The 19427-nt window shown below is 36.2% G+C and overlaps 2 protein-coding genes, 1 long non-coding RNA gene and 1 other non-coding gene across 7 annotated transcripts; 2 read left to right on the plus strand and 2 right to left on the minus strand.

Moving 5' to 3' along the window:
• Positions 1 to 3257: 3257 nt before the first annotated feature.
• On the minus strand, positions 3258 to 6043 carry LOC148698430 (uncharacterized). Its single transcript, XR_015955245.1, has 2 exons — positions 5587 to 6043; positions 3258 to 3865 (listed from the first exon to the last, which is right to left on the minus strand). It is a non-coding gene; the product is annotated as an uncharacterized LOC148698430 (long non-coding RNA).
• Positions 3455 to 4636, plus strand: LOC148698431 (putative glutathione S-transferase). The gene is made up of 2 exons (XM_088683365.1): positions 3455 to 3763; positions 4079 to 4636. The coding sequence occupies exons 1-2, from the start codon at positions 3455 to 3457 to the stop codon at positions 4427 to 4429; spliced, it is 660 nt and encodes a 219-aa protein (XP_088539491.1). The 3' UTR covers positions 4430 to 4636.
• Positions 5749 to 5849, minus strand: LOC148698432 (U6 spliceosomal RNA). Its single transcript, XR_015960263.1, has one exon. It is a non-coding gene; the product is annotated as a U6 spliceosomal RNA (small nuclear RNA).
• Positions 6044 to 8377: 2334 nt separating the features above from the next.
• Positions 8378 to 18922, plus strand: LOC137746538 (protein TIC 40, chloroplastic). 4 transcript variants are annotated; one of them, XM_088683337.1, is made up of 14 exons: positions 8378 to 8809; positions 9792 to 9900; positions 10056 to 10113; positions 10221 to 10259; positions 10520 to 10856; positions 13280 to 13353; positions 13472 to 13535; positions 14203 to 14281; positions 14946 to 14986; positions 15391 to 15436; positions 16106 to 16200; positions 16819 to 16922; positions 17783 to 17830; positions 18507 to 18922. In XM_088683337.1, the coding sequence occupies exons 1-14, from the start codon at positions 8614 to 8616 to the stop codon at positions 18564 to 18566; spliced, it is 1350 nt and encodes a 449-aa protein (XP_088539463.1). In that variant the 5' UTR covers positions 8378 to 8613; the 3' UTR covers positions 18567 to 18922. The 4 variants fall into 4 exon arrangements, with proteins under 4 accessions (XP_088539463.1, XP_068342658.2, XP_088539468.1 ...); XM_068486557.2 differs by having other exon boundaries at positions 10221 to 10238; XM_088683342.1 differs by lacking the exon at positions 10056 to 10113 and having other exon boundaries at positions 8438 to 8809.
• Positions 18923 to 19427: the final 505 nt, after the last annotated feature.

Here is a 19427-nt window from a genome sequence, read left to right on the forward strand (position 1 = left end):
AATCCAACTTAGTTATAAGCTTATGCAAGGTTACTCTAACCATCAATGTAAGATTCATTCTCAACAACTTTGAATTGACAATGATGCTTTTAAATACAAAACCAAAATGCCTACCGAATACACTAGGATAGATCGATGTAGATGGAGATTGAGATGGAAGGAATATTAGAGGATGAAATTGAGAGAAAATGAGGGAGGGGCGCCGGATTGAGGGAAGTCAATGGGGGAGAAGGGTGCAGAGCGAACTGTTGTAATTTCTACAATTGCTGCATTTGTAGCTGAGCAATCTGTTTATAAACATTTGTTGTGCAAAGTTTTTCCCTTCGAAATCTTGCGCGACGATTACCACATTTATCGCGAAGTTCATCCCTAAAAACTTTTTGAGAGGACAATTCATCATGCAAGTTTTAATTATTTTTTAAATTTAATTCGTATTCCTTTGAAATTTATTCAAATAAATACTTAAACCAATTTGTAACCAAATAAATAATTAAACTCAAAATTAAATCCGCATACGAATTAAACAAATATTTAAAAATATTGTCCACAAATACATTTACTTAAAAAAAAATCATTATTCGTCTATAACTGAAAAACAAGATAATAACACTCATATTCCGTTGGTTTTTCAGGATTTTGCTGTAGTTCTACATCTCGCTTGACGTCATACTTCCACTCCCAAAAGTTCTATTTGAAGATGTTATCGATGAACTTTAACAACTTTGAATCAGTTTCATCAATATCCTAATAACCCAGTTATGCAAAAAATAATAAATTAGTAATCACCCTAATGTACTATTTAACAAAAACAATTATTAATTCACTAATTCGAATTTACAAATAACTCTTGCACCATATACTTCTTCAACTCATCCGACACCATTTTCCAAGATGCCCACTCCGTAGAATAATTGGTCCACACTAGCACCGCAATGTCATGTCGCAACATGGCGTGTGACTCCGACACGCCATATCCCGTTAAATCATCATAGGTGATTCGCTTATAGCGGCAATCAACCCCCATGCGCACCTGCACCCCAGCTCTCTTGGTTTTTTTGTCTACTAAAAAATATATAAGTAATTCATCCAAAATTTCTTTTCAACAAAAAATAAAAAATAAACAATTAAATTCCACATAAAATTTAGTATTACCTTTCTGAGAGCCTTCTCCCTCACATCCTTTAGTTGGAAGAGGAGCGGAATTGGCCATCGTCTCGAAAATTAAAACAAGAACTTGGGGTATGAGAGCGTTTGGGGAAAAAGAAAATGGGGGAAAATTTACCAATGTGAGAAAAAGTGAAAGTGAAACAATGCTTTTAAAGAACCTGAAGGACTTTGCACGACAAAGTTTTGTTTGCACAACCTTGTGCAACGACACCTTTGTCATGTAAACCACGCAACAAATACGACGACACTAACCTTTTTAGAGTCCTTTTGCGTGACGAAATCTGCGTTTTCTTATGGGACTTTGCGCCTTGAATGGTTTGATTCGTCGAGCAAAGATCCCTTTCGATAAAATCTTTTGCCGCATAAAGTTTTTAACATTTTTGGTAGGCAACACGTTTGTGCGCGATGGATTCCATTTTTGTTATGCAAACACACTTGAAGCGACGAAATTTTCGTTGTTGGGCAAAAGTGTCGTCCCACAAGCTATTTTCCGTACTAATGTTGAAACCCTCCGTACTAGAAATACTTGACCAAGGATGTCAGACTCCAGCGGTGGACTGGGTTGTATTGTCCCACGTCGAGGTACAACATAATGACCACTAACATTCTAGAGCATTGAATAGGTTGCTCAAATAGGCTAGTCCGCTTCCTTTAGCTTGGTTGGTTAATTACATCAGGGGCACAACGCAACATTGGTACCATGCATGCACGGCGATTTGTGGCTAAGACCAGTACATCACAACTAACGTTGAACTACGTGCAGGAAATCATTACAGAACTAATAACGAAAGCTCTAGGCTCATTGTTTGCCCAGTAAGTAATATGCATTCCGAGGTACATGACCGGATGAGTATAATGGTGAAGTCAACATGGAGACAGAGACTTGCTCATGCAGACAATATCAACTGAATGGTATTCTCTGTAGGGATGCGTTCGATGTTTGCCCACAAAATGGGCGGAACATGATCCAAATATACTCTCGATATTACACCAGAGCAACCTTGTTGGATGCATACTGGTAGCCAATTTGTCATGTTAGGCCTCTAGGAGGGAAAGTCTCAAGCCAATAAAGTAATTCCCTGGTTTTTGAGCTGCTAGTATCGAATTATAAAGTTTATTCATGGTGAAATTGTTACGCATGTGGAGAATATTACAAAATTTCATGCTAAATATGAACTATGTTGGAATTCATTAACGTAGTAGACTGATTAATTTGAATTTCTTAATGTTTTAGTTTACGTTATTTTTGTTTCACAAAAAGGGGGACAACTGGTGGTAAGCCACAGTTATCCACCCCTTCTGGGCCTGGAGAGGCTATGGGAAATTTCACTCTGTCCATGGCTAGGTCAAGCAAACTCATCAACTCGAAGCATCAAACCCGAAACCTCCCACATTTTCTTTGTGTGAAGTCAAGACTTTTAGGTTTAGCTTTCCTTATCAAATATTGTAATTGAACCACACACATGCTCAATCTAGTTTTAGCTTTCCGCATATTGTAACAGGGAGATCCCTTTAAAGTTATAATAATTATAACCGTTGGATGAAAATTCAACGGCCCACGATGGTTGGTCAGGAGGATCCTCTCCATTGGCTCAAGAGAGTATCCAAATCCCTTTAAAAAGCCACATAAATGATAGTTATTCAAGAAGTATTTTTAAAACAAGTGTATGGATATCACACCCCTTTAAAATTTTGTCGTGAAGTGGGCTTAAAAGATTCCTTCTGCTAACAATGGGCATCTCAACACAGCCGGCACCTTGGACCAAAACAAACGTCCAAACTTGGAAGAAAACCAACAGAACCTTCTCTCATTTGGTTACATCACAGCTTACATCACTGAACCCAATCGTCATTTAATTTCACACAAAAACCCTTTACTTTTTCTCTCCACTCACTTGCTCCCCCATTTTTTTTCCAAATTCCATACTTTCTCTCTCCCCCTAAGCAACCATATCATTTGTCTTTTGTTTGAGTTTGATTTATTTAATTCAATAACTAAAATAAAGATTGTGTCATAGACACAAAAATAGCGTGTCTTATCATTTCTAAACATTAAACTAACTAGAGTTTGATTTTTTAGAGAAAATTAATTGAAAATGAAAAATCATGTAAAATTACGTGGCAACGAGTGATATATATCATCTACAGGGGAGCAATTCAAATTTTACAATATATAAGGCTTCAATAATAAATACAATGAAGTCTAAGGAGACCATGCGAAATTCCACACTAAAAGTTAAGCATAAAAGGCCTGCCTAGCAGAAGATAGCTCAAACTACCAGCAAAAATGGCAGAAGTTAAACTCCTTAGGACATGGTCAAGCCCTTTTCCTCTGAGAATCGTTTGGGCGCTGCAACTTAAAGGCGTCCCTTACGAAACAATCTACGAAGATCTTTCGAACAAAAGCCCTTTACTTCTTCAGTCAAACCCTGTTCATAAGAAAGTTCCAGTGCTCCTGCACAATGGAAATGCAATTGTTGAGTCACTCATAATTCTCGAATATGTTGACGAAACATGGAAGGAGAATCCCTTACTGCCGGAAGATCCTCTTGAGCGAGCCACTGCACGCTTTTGGGCCAGATATATGGATGATAAGGTAATCTGAACTAGCCTTTCGTAATCAGATAGTTTCTTGCACAAAAGTATACCCATCGAGTGAAAGTGCATCAGATAGCTGAACTGAGCCATCATTATTTACCTGAAATAGTAAGAAAATGCGCTGTTGGATCAGTTTGCAAATTTCCGCAGTAAATTGCAGATATTTGGCTGCACTTTTTCGTTCAGTGGTGTATTATGTACATGACCTCACTCTACTTGCGCATGCCTGAAGCAAATTAAAAGAAAATTGTAGTTCATATCATAATAGTTTCGATATTTGATTATTCGGTTTGGTTTGTGATTTTTTATGAAGGTTTTGCCATCTATTTGGGAATCCTTTACCAAGGAAGGGAAAGAGCAAGAGGAAGGTATTGTAAAAGCCAAGGAGAACTTGAAGTACTTGGAAGAAGAGCTAAGGGGAAAGAAATTCTTTGGAGGGGAGAAAGTTGGATTTGCGGATATTGCACTTGGATGGCTTGCATACTATGAGAGTTTGTTTGAAGACATAGCAGGAATGAAAGTGGTAACCAAAGAAGAATTTCCATTGTTAGCAGCATGGGCGGTGACTTTTGCAGATCTTCCTATCATCAAAGACAATTGGCCGTCTAGAGACAAACTTATTGCCAAGTTTCAGGCTATCCGTGACAGTATCTTAAAAGAATGAAATGAATGGATATGAGGGGAAGAGTTCGGTACAGAATGTGGACAATCTATCAAAACCATTTTTAATAAATCCAGCCAAAGTTATTGGTGAGTTTATATAACTGTAGTATCAAGAATTACAGAGATGATCATGGATTTTGGAAAAATAAGTAATGTCTGGTTAAAATATATATATATATATATATATATATCAAAGTGTTTTCTGGGAGATTCTAAAGTAAATGTTTCATGTTTACACGAAACAGAAGCATTACCAAACGAGTCGTAACTACACTTACTTCGATTAAGCATTTACCAAATAAGTAGAGGAATCACTGAAGAGAAACGGAACAAAACAACATCACTGCTTACCTTATAGATGCGCATTAATGAAAACTGAAGAGAGATTATTCGTCGAGATTAATTTCTTTAAAATATGTCTACTATAGTTACTATACCTTAACCCATTAGGTTCCACAATACTATGATGACACTTGATTTTTGACTAAGAGAAAACCCTGCTTAGTAGAAATAAAGGTGAAACTCAATACGCTAGAATCAAATCTATGGCTAGGAATCGATCTAGCAATCAAATCTATGGTGTCTTGGCTAAAAGAAAAAAAAAATATGAGAGAGTTGAAAAATATTGTAAAATATAATCTACTACCTCAACTTTACTAGAGATTTGAGAAATCATTCATTTGTATTCCCAACTATGTACTTGCAAATCTGGAACTAGAAACTCAATGAGATTCGTATACGACATACATTACCTGCAATCGCAATACATACATCATCTTCTTTGGAGAAATTGTCTATCCTAAATGACTACGACTGTGATTTACAAATGTCTCAAACAACCAAAATGAAAGTTCGAAACTTTTAACATCCACGTTACGTAAACTAACTAAAAGAATCATATCTTGGATTTGTTATTGAACTAAAACAAGCAAAACCCAAATGGAGTCTTTCAAGAGCTTCAACCAACTGAAAGTGGTACACAAATACAATGTGCACACGCCCGCACACATATATAAACACAACATATATATATATATATATATATATATATATATAGAGGGATCGTCCAGAGATCATAGAAAACTAAATGCTTAAGCTTAACAATCGTTTAAGGGCCACAGTAACAAAGTCATTTTATCAAACAGTTAGTAGGCAAACCTGGAATATGAAAACTCAGACTGTCAGACAGTGAGACAGAGCCACCAAAGCGCGAAATACTTCTCAACACCAAAAGATCCTCAATCTGCATTCCAATTGACCCAAACTGGGTGGAAAAATATACAGAAGGAAAAAGCTTCAAAATCCATTCAATTTCATGGAAAAAATTTGAACCATTTCTCGATTTATGCGTGTCATCCTTGCGCAGGAGCCATGCTAATCTTCTCTGTATCGTTCCAATTTTATCGAACGTCCGAAGGGACATTCTTCGTTGCGCAGTTATGACTAATAACCAACGCTGTACCCGGTGTGGGACAGTTGTATCCCCCCTTCTCAGCAGTCGAGTCAAGTTTCCTTCTTTTTGTAATAAAACTGATCCCGGCCCAATCTCCAAACAAATAAATTAAATGACAATATAATATACATATATTTTAATTTATTTATGTTATTAGAAAAAATAAAAATAATACCTCCAAAATCTTTACCCACCGATCCCTACTCGTATACAATAGCGCTATAGACAACAAAATTAATGGTGTTAATATGAATTGACAATGATACTTTTAAATACAAAATCAAATTGTCTACCTAATACACCGGAATAGATCGATGTATGAAGAGAATATGGAGATTGAGATGGAGGGAGTATTAGAGGATGAAATTAAGAGAAAAGGAGGGAGGGACGCCGTATTGAAGGAAAGCGATGGGAGAGAAGGGTGCAGAGGCTGCTGTTGTAAATTTCTACAGTTTCTGCCTTTGTAGCTAAGCAATTTGTTTATAAACACGACGATCTTTGCACGGCGAAGGATTCGTACTGCAAAGTTTTTCTCTTTGAAATCTTGCGCAACGATTACCACATTCCTCGCACGAATTTCGTCCTATAAACTTTTTGTGACGATGAATCGTCGCGCAAGTTTTTAATTATTATTAAATTTAATTCGTATTCCTTTAAAGTTTATTAAAAAAAAAAACTTAAACCAAATTATATTAACCAAATAAACAATTAAACGTAAATTTAAATCCAAATACAAATTAAACAAATATTTAAAAATACCACCCACAAAACATTTACCTAAAAACATTATTGTTCATCCATAACTATTGAAAAACAAAATAATAACACTTTTACTCTGCTATTCTTTTAGGACTTCGATGTAGTTCTACATCTCGCTCAACGTCATACTTTCACTCCCAAAAGTGCCCCTTGAAGATGTTATCGATGAACTGTAACAACTTTGGGTCGGTTTCATCAATATCCTAATAACCCTGTTAAGCAAAAAATTGACAGTTAGTAATCACTCTAATATACTATTTAACATAAACAATTATGAATTCACTAATTCGAACTTACAGGCGCCATATACTTCTTCAGCTCCTCGAGCACCATTTTGAAAGACGCCCACTCTGCAAAATAATTGGTCCATACTAGCACCCCAAATGTCATGTTGAAGCATGCCGTACGACTCTGACATGCCAAATCTCTGGTAACACAATCTTTATACTTGAATTCTGTTACCCAATGCTTGAGTCTAAAACTAATCACTAACTTGACCGTCGGAAAACCTCATAGATGGCCATGTGGTAGCATATCAAGATACTTTTTAGGAAATTTGGGAGAGGAAAGCGCAAGCCTAAATCCAAAAACCAAAGATAGATCCTGGTGCATGGACGCTATGGGACAAATGATGCGGGAAGTTCAGTATAGATGTCTAGCCTGATTCCCACCAAACCTTGCACTGACCTTGGACATCCCGATGGCCCTTGATGAAGACCTGACCTTCTTCCCGGCTGGGAACCTTTATTAGCAGAAGGTTATAAGGCGAAACTTTGGACGATTTAGAGGTTTTGCTTGAAGACGCCATTGATGGAAAATGAAAGGATTTAGAGGTTTTGCTCAAAGTTCCACTGCAACATCAAATGATAGAAGCAAAACTTGTGTTAAAAGTCATATGATGTGTGCATTTGCAGACATCAAGATTTTACGTGCGCAAGAAAAGGAATCACTCCATTAAAAAGAGAGGAACTACTGATACTACAAGTACATTAACCGAACCACTAATTTTAAATGACATCATATGCTCGAGTAAGCAAAAGACTAGAAGACGAAAAGAAGAGGGTTATATACCGGTTTCAACGTCAGTGTTAGGGCCCTTTTAAACCTGGTTCCAGAATGAGGATAGTCAAACACTCTTGTAGTGACCAATACTTATTGTGACCTTCACCCAGTTTGTGGTGTAGCACTACACCAGCTCCTTCAGATGTCGCCACTGTTAAAAATTATCCTCAAACTACAAAAACCTAATTCACCAAATAACCAAAAAGTACCCACTTTTGAATTCTTACCTTCAAAAATCAAACTCATTAAAAGTTAAAAGTTATCTACCCTTTTGGGCTTTGCAGTTTCTAAATTATAATTCTTGGAATCTTTCAGCCTAAATAAACAAAAGGGTAGATAAAGCAAAGACCAAGAATAGGCGTGGGTTTAAAAAACCAAGAACAGGTTAAAAGAAAGGCTTCACGGATGGTGGACAGCTGGATAGAAAGGTTAAACAGAGGAGGAGGAACAAATGAAGCGGTGTGGAAGAAAGAGGCAATGTATTATTTAAAAGTAAATTTATAAAATTACCCTTGTATTATCTTATGCATTCATTTTTGCTATTTTGATTTTTTTTGGCGTAGGGGCATTTTGGTCCAATTATTTTATCGAAGTGTACGACCCCAAACTTTTTGTCAGCATGCACACTGTTCATCACACTGCTAGCTTTATACATAATAAGATAAGAAGAGATTTGTTCTAGCAGAAAATACCTTTTCTTATCAAGGGGAAAAAAAAAAAAACCTGTAGATAAATATTGTCACTTGGCGTAAAAAAAATAGAACGTAGAGATAGACTCTTGTGTTTCAGGCTCTTCTTCTTGAGTTAAACACCAGAAAACCCTACAAAAATTCATTGGGTTTTACACTTTCTACTGCTTCTGGGTTGGTACAATTGCAGTGCCCTTTTCCTTGATTTTCTAGGAGCAAATCATGACGTCACTATCTCTTCCTCACTCGCTTCCTCGCTCGCCGCCGCTCCTCTCTTCAAACCAACCAAGAATTATCGCTCCCTCGTTCAATCAATTCCCTCTCTTTCGATGCTCCGCCAATCTCAGAAACTCCAAAAATCACCAGAATTCCAGAGCCAATGGTCGCGATGGTCGCTCCACTGCCACTCACCTCCCAGGTTCTAAATTCTACTGATTCAATTTACTGTTGACTGTCTCAAGTACGAACATTTTTAGCTTCTCCTTGCAAAATTTAGTGCAGAAAACACGGGTTCGCTTTATTATTTTGAACTACAGAGATTTATTTACTTGTTAGGGTTCTGTGTTGAATTGTGAGTCTCAAGTGATGCATACGGTTTCGAGGACGTGAACTCTGTTGTATGATTTGTTTTTGTTTTGTTTTTTTTTTTTTTTTCTTTTCAGGTTTGAAGTGTATGACTACAACTTTTTAAAATTTGAATTTTCTTAATATTCAAGCTTAAATGGATTGGGTAGTGAAAACTGAAAAGGTATTCAAAGCCATGCATAGAGGCTATAAGAAAGACAGTCGCAACCACTGAAAATTCTTCTTGTAGCGGGTTGGAGAGAGCGGATGAGTTGGTTTGTAGATAGTGGCTGTATTTGGGAAAAGATAACCTTCACATCCTGTCTGCAGTGCTGCACGCAGACGCATGCATATGGAGAGGAGATGCTAGTTGACTTTATATGTGTTCCCAAAGTAGTTATAATAGGATTACAACTTCAGGAATTGGGCACTTTTGGAGACAAGGATTGGGGTTAGGAGTGCTTATATAAAAAACACTTCTGATCATAAGTGATCAAGCATGTCAGAATTTAATAAACATCCAGGTGATTCTGGAAATGCACTTGAAAGCGTTTTGTGAAGAAGCACTATTGACTGTTACAAACACAGTCCAAAGTGCTTGTATCCCTTCTGTATCACTACTCTACTTACCCTACATTGTGTATCTATAAGACTATAATGATAGTTCTTGAGGGTGAAAAAAAAGAAGCTAGCTTTTAGGGATATTGTTTTATTTTTCATCAGAAGTGCTAATGTATCTTGCTGATTCTATGATGCCGTATTTCATATGATCTCCCGGTTGTGCAAGGTTTCAATTTAGTTGTACTGACACCGGTTATTTTATGATACTATTGTAGCAAAGTTAGAGGTGGAACGTTTTGCGAGCATTTCTTCTTCGAGTACCCAAGAAACATCTTCAGTTGGTGTCAACCCACAAATCTCTGTATCTCCCCCACCCACAAATGTGTAATGATTTGTTTTCTTCACTTCCTCAGTTTTTTATATATTTTATAGCTAATCATGTATTTTATGAGCTTTTCGGTTGCTTCCTGTTTCCTCCTTGTGCCTAAACGTTCATAACCATTTCATATTTACACCTTTATTTACCTTTTATGTTCTAGAGGGTCGCCTTTGTTTTGGATTGGTGTTGGTGTTGGGCTTTCAGCACTATTTTCATGGGTGAGAACATGGATTGTTACATGCTCTTTGTTTGAGTTTGATAAAATGAATTTTTATTAGACCATTTCACCTTTGCTGCTTGTTTGACAAGTTAATTTTAATGACAGGTGGCTACGAGATTAAAGGTGCGTCCTTTCCTCCTACAAGTTATGGATCCTTTTTTTTTTCAATTACAGGATTTTAATATTATTGGGTGTGTAAAAAGACAATATTTGAGTTGAGTGCCCTTAACATGTTTAATGTTTGTGAAAGAACGTTTTTCAAATTGCCATCATCATATGTATGCGAGTACATATGTTAAAATGAATAAGAGTTTGTTTATTGTGTCACCCACAAAATCTAGCCTCACACTCTTTTGATATTTGAGTTTTGTTTTAATTTAAACTTGCCTTCAATATTCTTTCAGAACTATGCAATGCAACAGGCTTTTAAGACTTTGATGGGTCAAATGAATCCACAAGATAGTCAGTTCAACAATGCTGGATTTTCTCCTGGGTCACCTTTTCCATTTCCTTCAGCTTCAGGATCAGGGCCTTTTGGCTCACCTTTTCCACCTACTTCTCAACATTCGACGGTAGATGTATCTGCAACCAGAGTAGATGCAGCACCATCCGCACCAGCAGCACCAGCCTCATCAGCCACAGAAGCCACACCAACCACACCAATCACGTCGACTACACCATCCACCCCCACCACTGATGTCAAAAGTGACTCCGAACTAAATAAAAAGTCAAACAGATTTGGTAAGCCCTTACCATGCTCTCATTTATATTTCATAGAGAATTTATATGGTTTAATTTTCTGAATCTGAAATTTGTTTCTGCTCTACAAAGGAAATTGTCTCTGACCTAGAATATTTTATGTTATTAATAATCCTTATGGCCTTCAATGTACATATCTTCTTGTTTTTCTGTTGCTTCTTTTTATTTTCCTTTCTCTTGGGATCCAAATCTATGGTCTAAATTCCCTTTTCAATGTTCCAATATATTTGTTGTAGTAAATTTCAGTTACCAAAGTAGCCATGAAAGTAAAACAGGGAATTCACTTCTATAGTGGCTGGGACTTTATTTTATTTTATTTTCTAAATATATGTGGGCATTCTAAAGTATCATTTATTGACTGCTGCAAGAACATGAGCTATCTATATCTGAGGTATCATATGATATACTGATTTTTGTGAGACATCATGTTAAGCGTTGAAACCTTTTGTTTTGGGCGATAAATTAAGTCATTACTGAGAAATTATCATACTTATAAAGATATATGTCTGTGTCTTTAATTGTTCAACAAAGTAGTCACAAATTGGGAAAGAAAGGTAAGTTGCTAATGGTTTGGGCAACACAACACTTGATCCATCTGTTAAAGGTGTGGTTTTCATTGTTGGGGTTCTGGTAGTGGACGGTTGGATCATTGAACTGCATTGCATGGTGGCTCAGTGAGATCCCTTTTGATTCTCCTCACAAGAGATTCCTATTAATGGAGGCACTCAATCTATATATGCTCCTCACAGGTGATCACTGTAATAAGGGGACTACATACATACATACATATATATATATTAATTTATATGAAAAAAAAAATGCATAGATAACTTAGATGAATAGTTATGTAACATGTATTTGTTCTATTAATCTAAGGCGTGCAAGGCTTATCTTGTAATATGTTAGTAGTTGTGTTATTTTTGTTTATATGAATCCATGGTATGATGTTTCTGTTGCACAGCTAGGAGTAATAAATGGACGCCATTTGATTATAAATAGAGCTGATCTGATTTCAAGGCAGATTGCTGTTTATGGGTGGTTTTCAAAAAGTATGATTGACAAACAATCAAGGCTAAATGTGTGATTGCAATGATGTTTTTTCTTAGGAAGAAACAAATTTTTACTACAAAGAAACAATAAAAATGCAAGAGCGGACAAGAAGTCCGCAAGAGCACAGACAAAACAGAGAGCACAGACAAAACAGGATAAATAGCAACATCTCCCTGAACACTTAGAAACTATGAAAACAACACAAAACTAACTAATAGTTCCAGTTACGCCAAATTTCTGAAAAAAGACAAATCTAGTTACCGATGCCCACAGAGATAATCATAACCAAACTTTATCCCAAAGATCCTCCCTTCCACTGACTTTGTAGTCTAAAAAGTTAGCTTGTTTCTTTCCATCCAAATGACCCAAAAGATGGCTAAAATTATTCATCCCCATAAGACATTGATTTCTTCCCCCTTCGTGATAATTTATGTTTCTCTGCCATAAAAGAATAAAAATCCCTGGGTAAAACGCACCAATCAGGTTGTAGACATGAACTAGGTCTCCGTTTTTGGAGCCATAGATTTAAAGCCACCGGACAGTGAAGAAACAAATGATCAACTGACTCTGAACTTTTCTTGCGTATAACGCACCAATCAGGTTGTAGACATGAACTAGGTCTCCGTTTTTGGAGCATGTCACAAGTATTAACCTTCCCATGAGCCACTAACTAAGTAAAAACCTTCACTCATTAGGTACTTCAGATTCCAAACCAGGCCATAAGCCTGGAAAACCCTATCTGCACCATTAGGAAATCGCAATAAGATTTAACAGAGAAGCTTCCTGAAGAATCAAGTATCCAATTTCTTGCGTCAACCCTTGAAGGGTGAATGCGAGCCTGATTCAAACTTGTCAAGAAAGATGACAACTCGTCTAATTCCACATCACGCAAATTCCTTCGAAAGCCAATGTCCCAATTCATAGAACAATTTCCATGATGTTTGAACTCACAAAATCTTTTTTGAAATGATCTTGGGGGCTTGAATTGCAACAGAGGCCTTAGATATGTCATAGGCAGTTGCAAGCGTTGCAGAGCTTGTGATATGCATCCTGCTTGTGCATTCATGTCTGCATGCGTGCATGTGTTTATTTTTGTGAAATTGTGGGTGTTTGTGCGTTGCCTGCATACAAATGTGGTGGTTGGTCATATGACCTGTCTTATTTATATTAACACATACAGGAATATTGTCAATACCTTAAGCTTTTACTGTAGTGAATAGATTGAAAATTTCTATAATAAATTAAGGCCATCAATTCTTCTACTGATTTTTTACAAGATAGTCTTATTTGGACAATGAAATGTTTTCTTATGAAAGGTTCTTGTTGAAGATGCTAAATTTATGTTCTACTCACAGCTTTTGTAGATGTTACTCCAGAAGAAACAGAACAGAAGAGTCCTTTCGAAAGTAGCTTCAAAGATGTTTCTGAAGTAAGTTCATCTAAGGGTACCCAGAATGATGTGGAAGTCTGTATCTACTGTCGGTATTCCTCAAGATGATGTGTTTTTAGTTAATGTTCAAATTTAACTATTTCCAAACTTCATAAAGGTTTCTCAAAATGGAGCTGCTTTTAAGCAGGGGGCAGATTCTTTCACCAGTTCCCAATCTACTGGTATGTAAAGAGTCATTTGACACTTTTGCAGTCTCTCAGAATTCCAGCCCATGCTTTGCTATAGATTTAATCTCAAATTTTTTGGTTGCTTCGTTGTGACAAAGACCATCTTTATCTGAAGACTATTGAACTGCTTATGCTAAATTTCGCGTGCTCCACATGGGAGAATGGTTCTAGAGTTCTAGTTATGTAAAGACTCATGCATGGAGCTGATCAAGGATTGGGCTGGCCTGACCTAAAGGCAAGGCCCAACCCTGGGAAATTAGGGCTGCCCCAAAAAAAAAAAAAAAAGACCTAGAATGAGGCACAACTTTTTTATACATTTGTTTGTCAATGTTGACACCAAAACTTGTATATAGATAAATTGAAAAATAAATAGCTAATAGATACACCTCTCTCAAGGAAATTGTCTGAAACTACTGACTGAAAATATGCCATTTAAATTAAAGAGTTGCATCGGTCTGTTAAGATAGTGCTTACTTATGTGGAAACATTCGTTTAGTCTTTTGCCAGCTGAGAGGATTGCACAACTGTGTCATAAATGGATATGAATAATCTTGATTGCATTACTGTGTAAATCTAATCAATATGGCTTGAAGTGGCTACGATTTGCATTTTTGGAATCCAATCAGACAGCTTAATTATGTTTTTATTTATTAATGGATAGGAAAAGCAAAGCCTGCGATGTCAGTGGAAGCGTTGGAGAAAATGTTGGAAGATCCGACAGTGCAGAAGATGGTTTATCCGTAATATACCTTCTTATCCTATGTGCTTGCTACTTGTGAAAAATGATTTTGTTCTAGTGTCTCATCATGGTTGAATCTAGCAAATTAGCCACGTATCACTTAAATACCTTTGTGAATTTTGGAAATTAATTGGTATTTTGATTGGGTTGGAATAAGATTTTATCAAATTTTCAATGTATGCAATTTAAATCCAGCTTGAACATATTTATTTTTGGTTATTAAATTCCTTTACCAATTAATTTTTAAAGCTTGTCAAAACTATTCTGTCATTTGGACGAGGATAACTTATTAACTAATTTAAACTAAAAAGTTTTTGGTTGTTCAGGAATCAGTAAAAAATTTAACCTTCATAGGAAGATGGTCGTCCTTCGGCAAAGACCTCACCTTGTTTTCATTATCAAATTTCTTGTTCATTCCTTTCATTCATTTCTTGGAATGTTTATCTGATGATAAAAGCTGATCTCAAGAGTTTCCTTTTTAAGTCTACATCATATGTTGTAATAATCTTCCAGTTGTCGGTATTCTTGCTTCCCCTCTCCCCTCAATTTGAATTTTTTTAATTTGATGCCGTCTCATGAATGTTAGACTTAACATCAACATACTCCTCTAGATGAACTATAACATGTTTTTCTAATAAAGATTAATTTTCTTCATATCCTTGTAGCTATTTACCTGAGGAGATGAGGAATCCTACCACTTTCAAATGTAAGTCCATCCTTCAGTAACTTTGCTTTTCCTAAGATTATGGGTATTTAAGTTCTAGCCTTGATATGGCTCATAACGATAAATATTGTTTTCATTTTGATAGTTATGTTCACACCTGGTAAGGCTAATAGCAGTCCTATGCCTGTTTGAAGAAATGTCTATGTTTATGTTGCCCTATGTCGTAGCTGATCTAATAATATCTGATCTTTCTTTTCAAATCTACCTAGAACCTTTTCCTTCTTTTTTTAATACTCTTTTTTTCGTTGTAATAACGTGTACTTGTGGGTGGTTGTTTCCACCATTCCATTTCTTTTTTCGTTGGCATTGAGTTCATTTTGTGTCTCTTGAGTCTTTACCTGTAGCTTTTGATCATTAGTCTGATTATGATGGTCATCATTTGATAGGGATGCTACAAAATCCACAGTATCGCCAACAGCTAGAGGACATGCTGTAAGTTGTTTGTCTTGGCTCTATTTACATTTGATATTGCTGGGAGCTTTTATTCTCATATTTGTACTCTGAGCATTTTTTGCTTTATATGTTGATGTAGCGAAACAATATTTTTGGTCTCTGAAGTTTGACCCAAATTTTGATTTTGTTCTCATATTCTCAACCAAATCCCTCCATTTTTTAAAAGTGGATTAATGTTTACTGAAACAGAAAACAAAAATAATGGTGCAAAATCATTCTCACATCTGCTACAGCTGCACTAACTTGCCTGAAATAAAGTCATAAGGCGGCTAATTAAAGTCATAGGGCACATGTGCATTGCTTGTTCTGACATCCTGTGATACTTTAATTTCTCACGAAGCGGAAATTGTATCAAGTCGGCATTCATGTAACAAACTTTGACCATAGTTGACACACCATTGCTTCAATATAAAAGAGACTTGATTTAGTCAGTGATCTTAATTACATGTATATCTGAACGACCATGCTTTTTAGTCAAGTATGTTATAGGATGTAATGTTCCAGAATTTTGAACCCTTGTATCTGTGGAATTAATACCGAAGAAATAATGTCCACTAAACCCAGTGTGATGCTTATGTTAAACAAGATATTCTAATCTTTGTCCAATTTAATTTCTCTTTTCTTTTTCATGCTTGATGTTTGTTTCAGAAATAATATGGGAGGAAGCAGTGAATGGGACAATCGTATGATGGATTCATTGAAAAATTTTGATCTTAGCAGTCCTGAGGTTAAGCAGCAGTTTGGTAAGTGTGAAGTACCAAGTCTTGTTGGATTTCAGTACATTCTAATTAAATTTTAATCGCTCTAGTGAATGGCATTCAATTACAAATTTAATTTCTGGCTACTTCTTCATTTTCCTGATCAAATTTGATAATTCCATAAATCTGGAAGTTAGATCAGTTCCATCTTGGTAGAATTATGTGTTAGTGACTAGGTTGATTGGATAATTTTAGCATAAACCAAGTTTAAGATTGAGTCATTTACATCATTCTTGAACTTTTTATTATTTGTTCGTTTCTTATTATTTTATTTTTCCTTTTGAAATGTTCTCAGTTCTCAATTGTGTATGCTTTCTTTGGGTTTCAATTGATGTAAAACTTAATTTCATGTTTCGAGCTGTTCTTCACTTTCAACACCATTTTTAATGACTTTCCTTAATATGTTGATATTTATAAATTTTTCCGGCACTCATTGGCTTCAAAACAATTTCCCTCTCATTTAAGAAGATAATCTGGCTAAAAAACATGAGTAGATTTATTTTTCTCCCATGGTGTGGGAAATCTTGGTGTAAAAGCTTAAGGAGAACAGATAATTCATGCAGCATGTATTTTCTTTAATTCTTCTATGTTTATATTTTGCAGACCAAATAGGGCTTTCACCTGAGGAAGTAATTTCAAAAATAATGGCCAATCCTGAAGTTGCTATGGCATTTCAAAACCCAAGAGTTCAAGCAGCAATCATGGATGTATGTATTTCCAATGTACTTGGGTTTAATTTAGAATGTCACTTGTCACCCACATTTCTGTTTATCCGCGTACTTTGTCCTTGGGTAAAACTATGTTGAAGAACGATGTTTAAAAACACAAATTTTTTTGCCAAAATATACAACAACAACAACAAAGCCTTTTCCCACTAAATGGGGTCGACTGTATGAATCCTAGAACGCCATTGCGCCTGGTTCTGTGCCACGTCTTTCGTTAGATACAAGTACTCTAAGTCTTTTCTTAGAGTCTCTTCCAAAGTCTTCCTAGGTCTTCCTCTACCCCTTCGGCCATGAACCTCTATCTTGTAATCGCATATTCTAACAGGAGCGTCAGTAGGCCTTCGTTTCACATGTTCAAACCACCGTAACGATTTTCTCTCATCTTTCCTTCAAATTCGGCTACTTCCACTTTACCTCGGATATCCTCATTCCTAATCTTATCCTTTCTCGTGTGTCCACACATCCAACGAAGCATTCTCATCTCTGCCACACCCATTTTATGTACGTGTTGATGCTTCAACGCCCATCATTCTCATGTTTTGCCAAAATATGAAGATAAAAATGCGAAGAATTATAGTGTTACTGGCCATTGGTGGCCTCACTCTTTGGAAGGTCAGTCCGACTGTCGTCCCACCATGCGGCAGAGTCCTAACCAGTATCATGGTCTAAGTTAAGAAATAGACTTTATGGGAATGGTAGGGGTGGAAAGAGTAAGTTAATACTTTTAAAGTTGGTAGAGGTGGAAAACCGGGTGGGTGGGCAACTGGGAATGGTGGGAGGTAATAACATTACTCTTATATGGCACATACCAAACCTCTTAAATTATTATCTTTCTTTTGCAGTGTTCACAGAACCCGCTGAGCATTGCAAAATATCAAAACGATAAGGAGGTACGTTAGAACTTCTTTACTTCAACTATGATTTCTGATTTGCCTAATTATGTGGTTTCTAGTTGTGCTTATTATTTATTACCTTTCTTATATTATAATTTATCCTATCGGTAATGATTTATAGGATTATTATCCAGTATTTTCTATTCTCTTCTTCCTCATAACTTTAACTGGATAATATCTATCTAACAGAATGTAATTAAGAGCTTTTGGATACGTCGTAGGAGTACTTTATTAAGACTTTTATTTAGATCAATAAATTTCTTCCATGAGACGTCATATGAGCATACACTGTTGGTTAATTTGTTGAGATACAAATTCATTAGGCAATATTTCAGCAAGTCATATAAAATATTAGCAGAAAGCCCACCAAAGTAAGCATGAGTGATCTTTACAACTGTGGAACAGTACAATTTTTTAATAATACAATGGGATATTTTGATGTAGATCAGGCAGTAGTATCTGTTCTTATCTGTTTTTGTTGAGAATCGATGGAAAATGGTTTTTACGCAGCATGCCTTAAGTAAAGTAATGTTTGAGTGATCATGTTTTGGGATAAACAATGTACTTCAGAGGGCATTATGTGGTTTTATCAGGCTGGGATGTGGCGTTGATTGCTGTTATGAGTATATTATGTATTAATGTAATGACATTTTCCTGCTTTCTGTTGTCTCAGGTTATGGATGTTTTCAACAAGATATCGGAACTCTTCCCCGGGGTGTCTGGTTCGCCTTAATTTCTATTTATGGACGCTAGCTTCTCGACTTAAACATGCTCTCTATTTATTACGGATGAGTAAGGGAATTTGAGCTTTTCCAATCCTGCGAAACTGAACATGCTTCTCGTACTTGTGCCCATGCATAGCGCGCGATGGGCTCATTTTGCTGCCGTATTTGGAAGTATGAGTTGACATCCTTGTAGCGTATTGGACGAACTGAAAGCTTCATGTCCCTTCCTGTAAAAACGAAATGTATATTGGTGTCTGGGATCATCTGTCTAGCAGGCTTTTGTAATGTTGGTTTTGGTAGCTTTGCTCAAGATTTTATGTAGTGAACTGAGAACAATTCGGAATAAAAATTGGTGGGTTTTGCATGGAGACTGTAGAACATTTTGACGTTATGTTTATTTATTTATTTATTTTTTATGAGTACGATATTCATTCATTGAAAAAAGGGCATTACAAATACATATCATGAAGAATTCAGCCTCAAAAGGGTCTTTGCAAACTAGATCTAAAAATAGTACAATAAAGCATATTGATTGCAAAGCAATGAGTAGACATCGAGCACTCTTTCGAGCTCATAGGGAGCCGCATGATTACATAGATCAATAAACCGTTAGACTTTGTGTTACAAGTAGATCATGTGAGAACAAAATCTCAAACCATAAAATTGGAATAGGGAGCACGATGCCCATGGGTCTATCCCATCATCTGATCACCATCACAATCGCAGAACACCAAATGAGTAGTAGATCCAACAAATCAAACGGCAGAAGCACACCAAAATGAAAACTTAAAATTAAGCCTCTCTTATAAAGAGCAATCAAACTAGCAAACTCTCCTATAGAGAGAAATCGAACCAAACTCTTAAGACAA

This window comes from Pyrus communis, chromosome 2 (genome assembly GCF_041283825.1).
Source record: "Pyrus communis isolate YQ-2024b chromosome 2, ASM4128382v1, whole genome shotgun sequence".
NCBI lineage: Eukaryota > Viridiplantae > Streptophyta > Magnoliopsida > Rosales > Rosaceae > Pyrus > Pyrus communis.

What these genes read in the sequence shown, in the direction of transcription:
- LOC137746538 (XM_088683337.1), top strand. Translation starts at nt 8,614, where the DNA reads ATGACGTCACTATCTCTTCCTCACTCGCTTCCTCGCTCGCCGCCGCTC. An exon ending in TGCGTCCTTTCCTCCTACAA is followed by an intron (nt 10,260 to 10,519) that starts GTTATGGATCCT and finishes ATATTCTTTCAG; the next exon opens with AACTATGCAATGCAACAGGC. An exon ending in AATATCAAAACGATAAGGAG is followed by an intron (nt 17,831 to 18,506) that starts GTACGTTAGAAC and finishes CTGTTGTCTCAG; the next exon opens with GTTATGGATGTTTTCAACAA.
- LOC148698431 (XM_088683365.1), top strand. Translation starts at nt 3,455, where the DNA reads ATGGCAGAAGTTAAACTCCTTAGGACATGGTCAAGCCCTTTTCCTCTG. An exon ending in CCAGATATATGGATGATAAG is followed by an intron (nt 3,764 to 4,078) that starts GTAATCTGAACT and finishes TTTTTTATGAAG; the next exon opens with GTTTTGCCATCTATTTGGGA.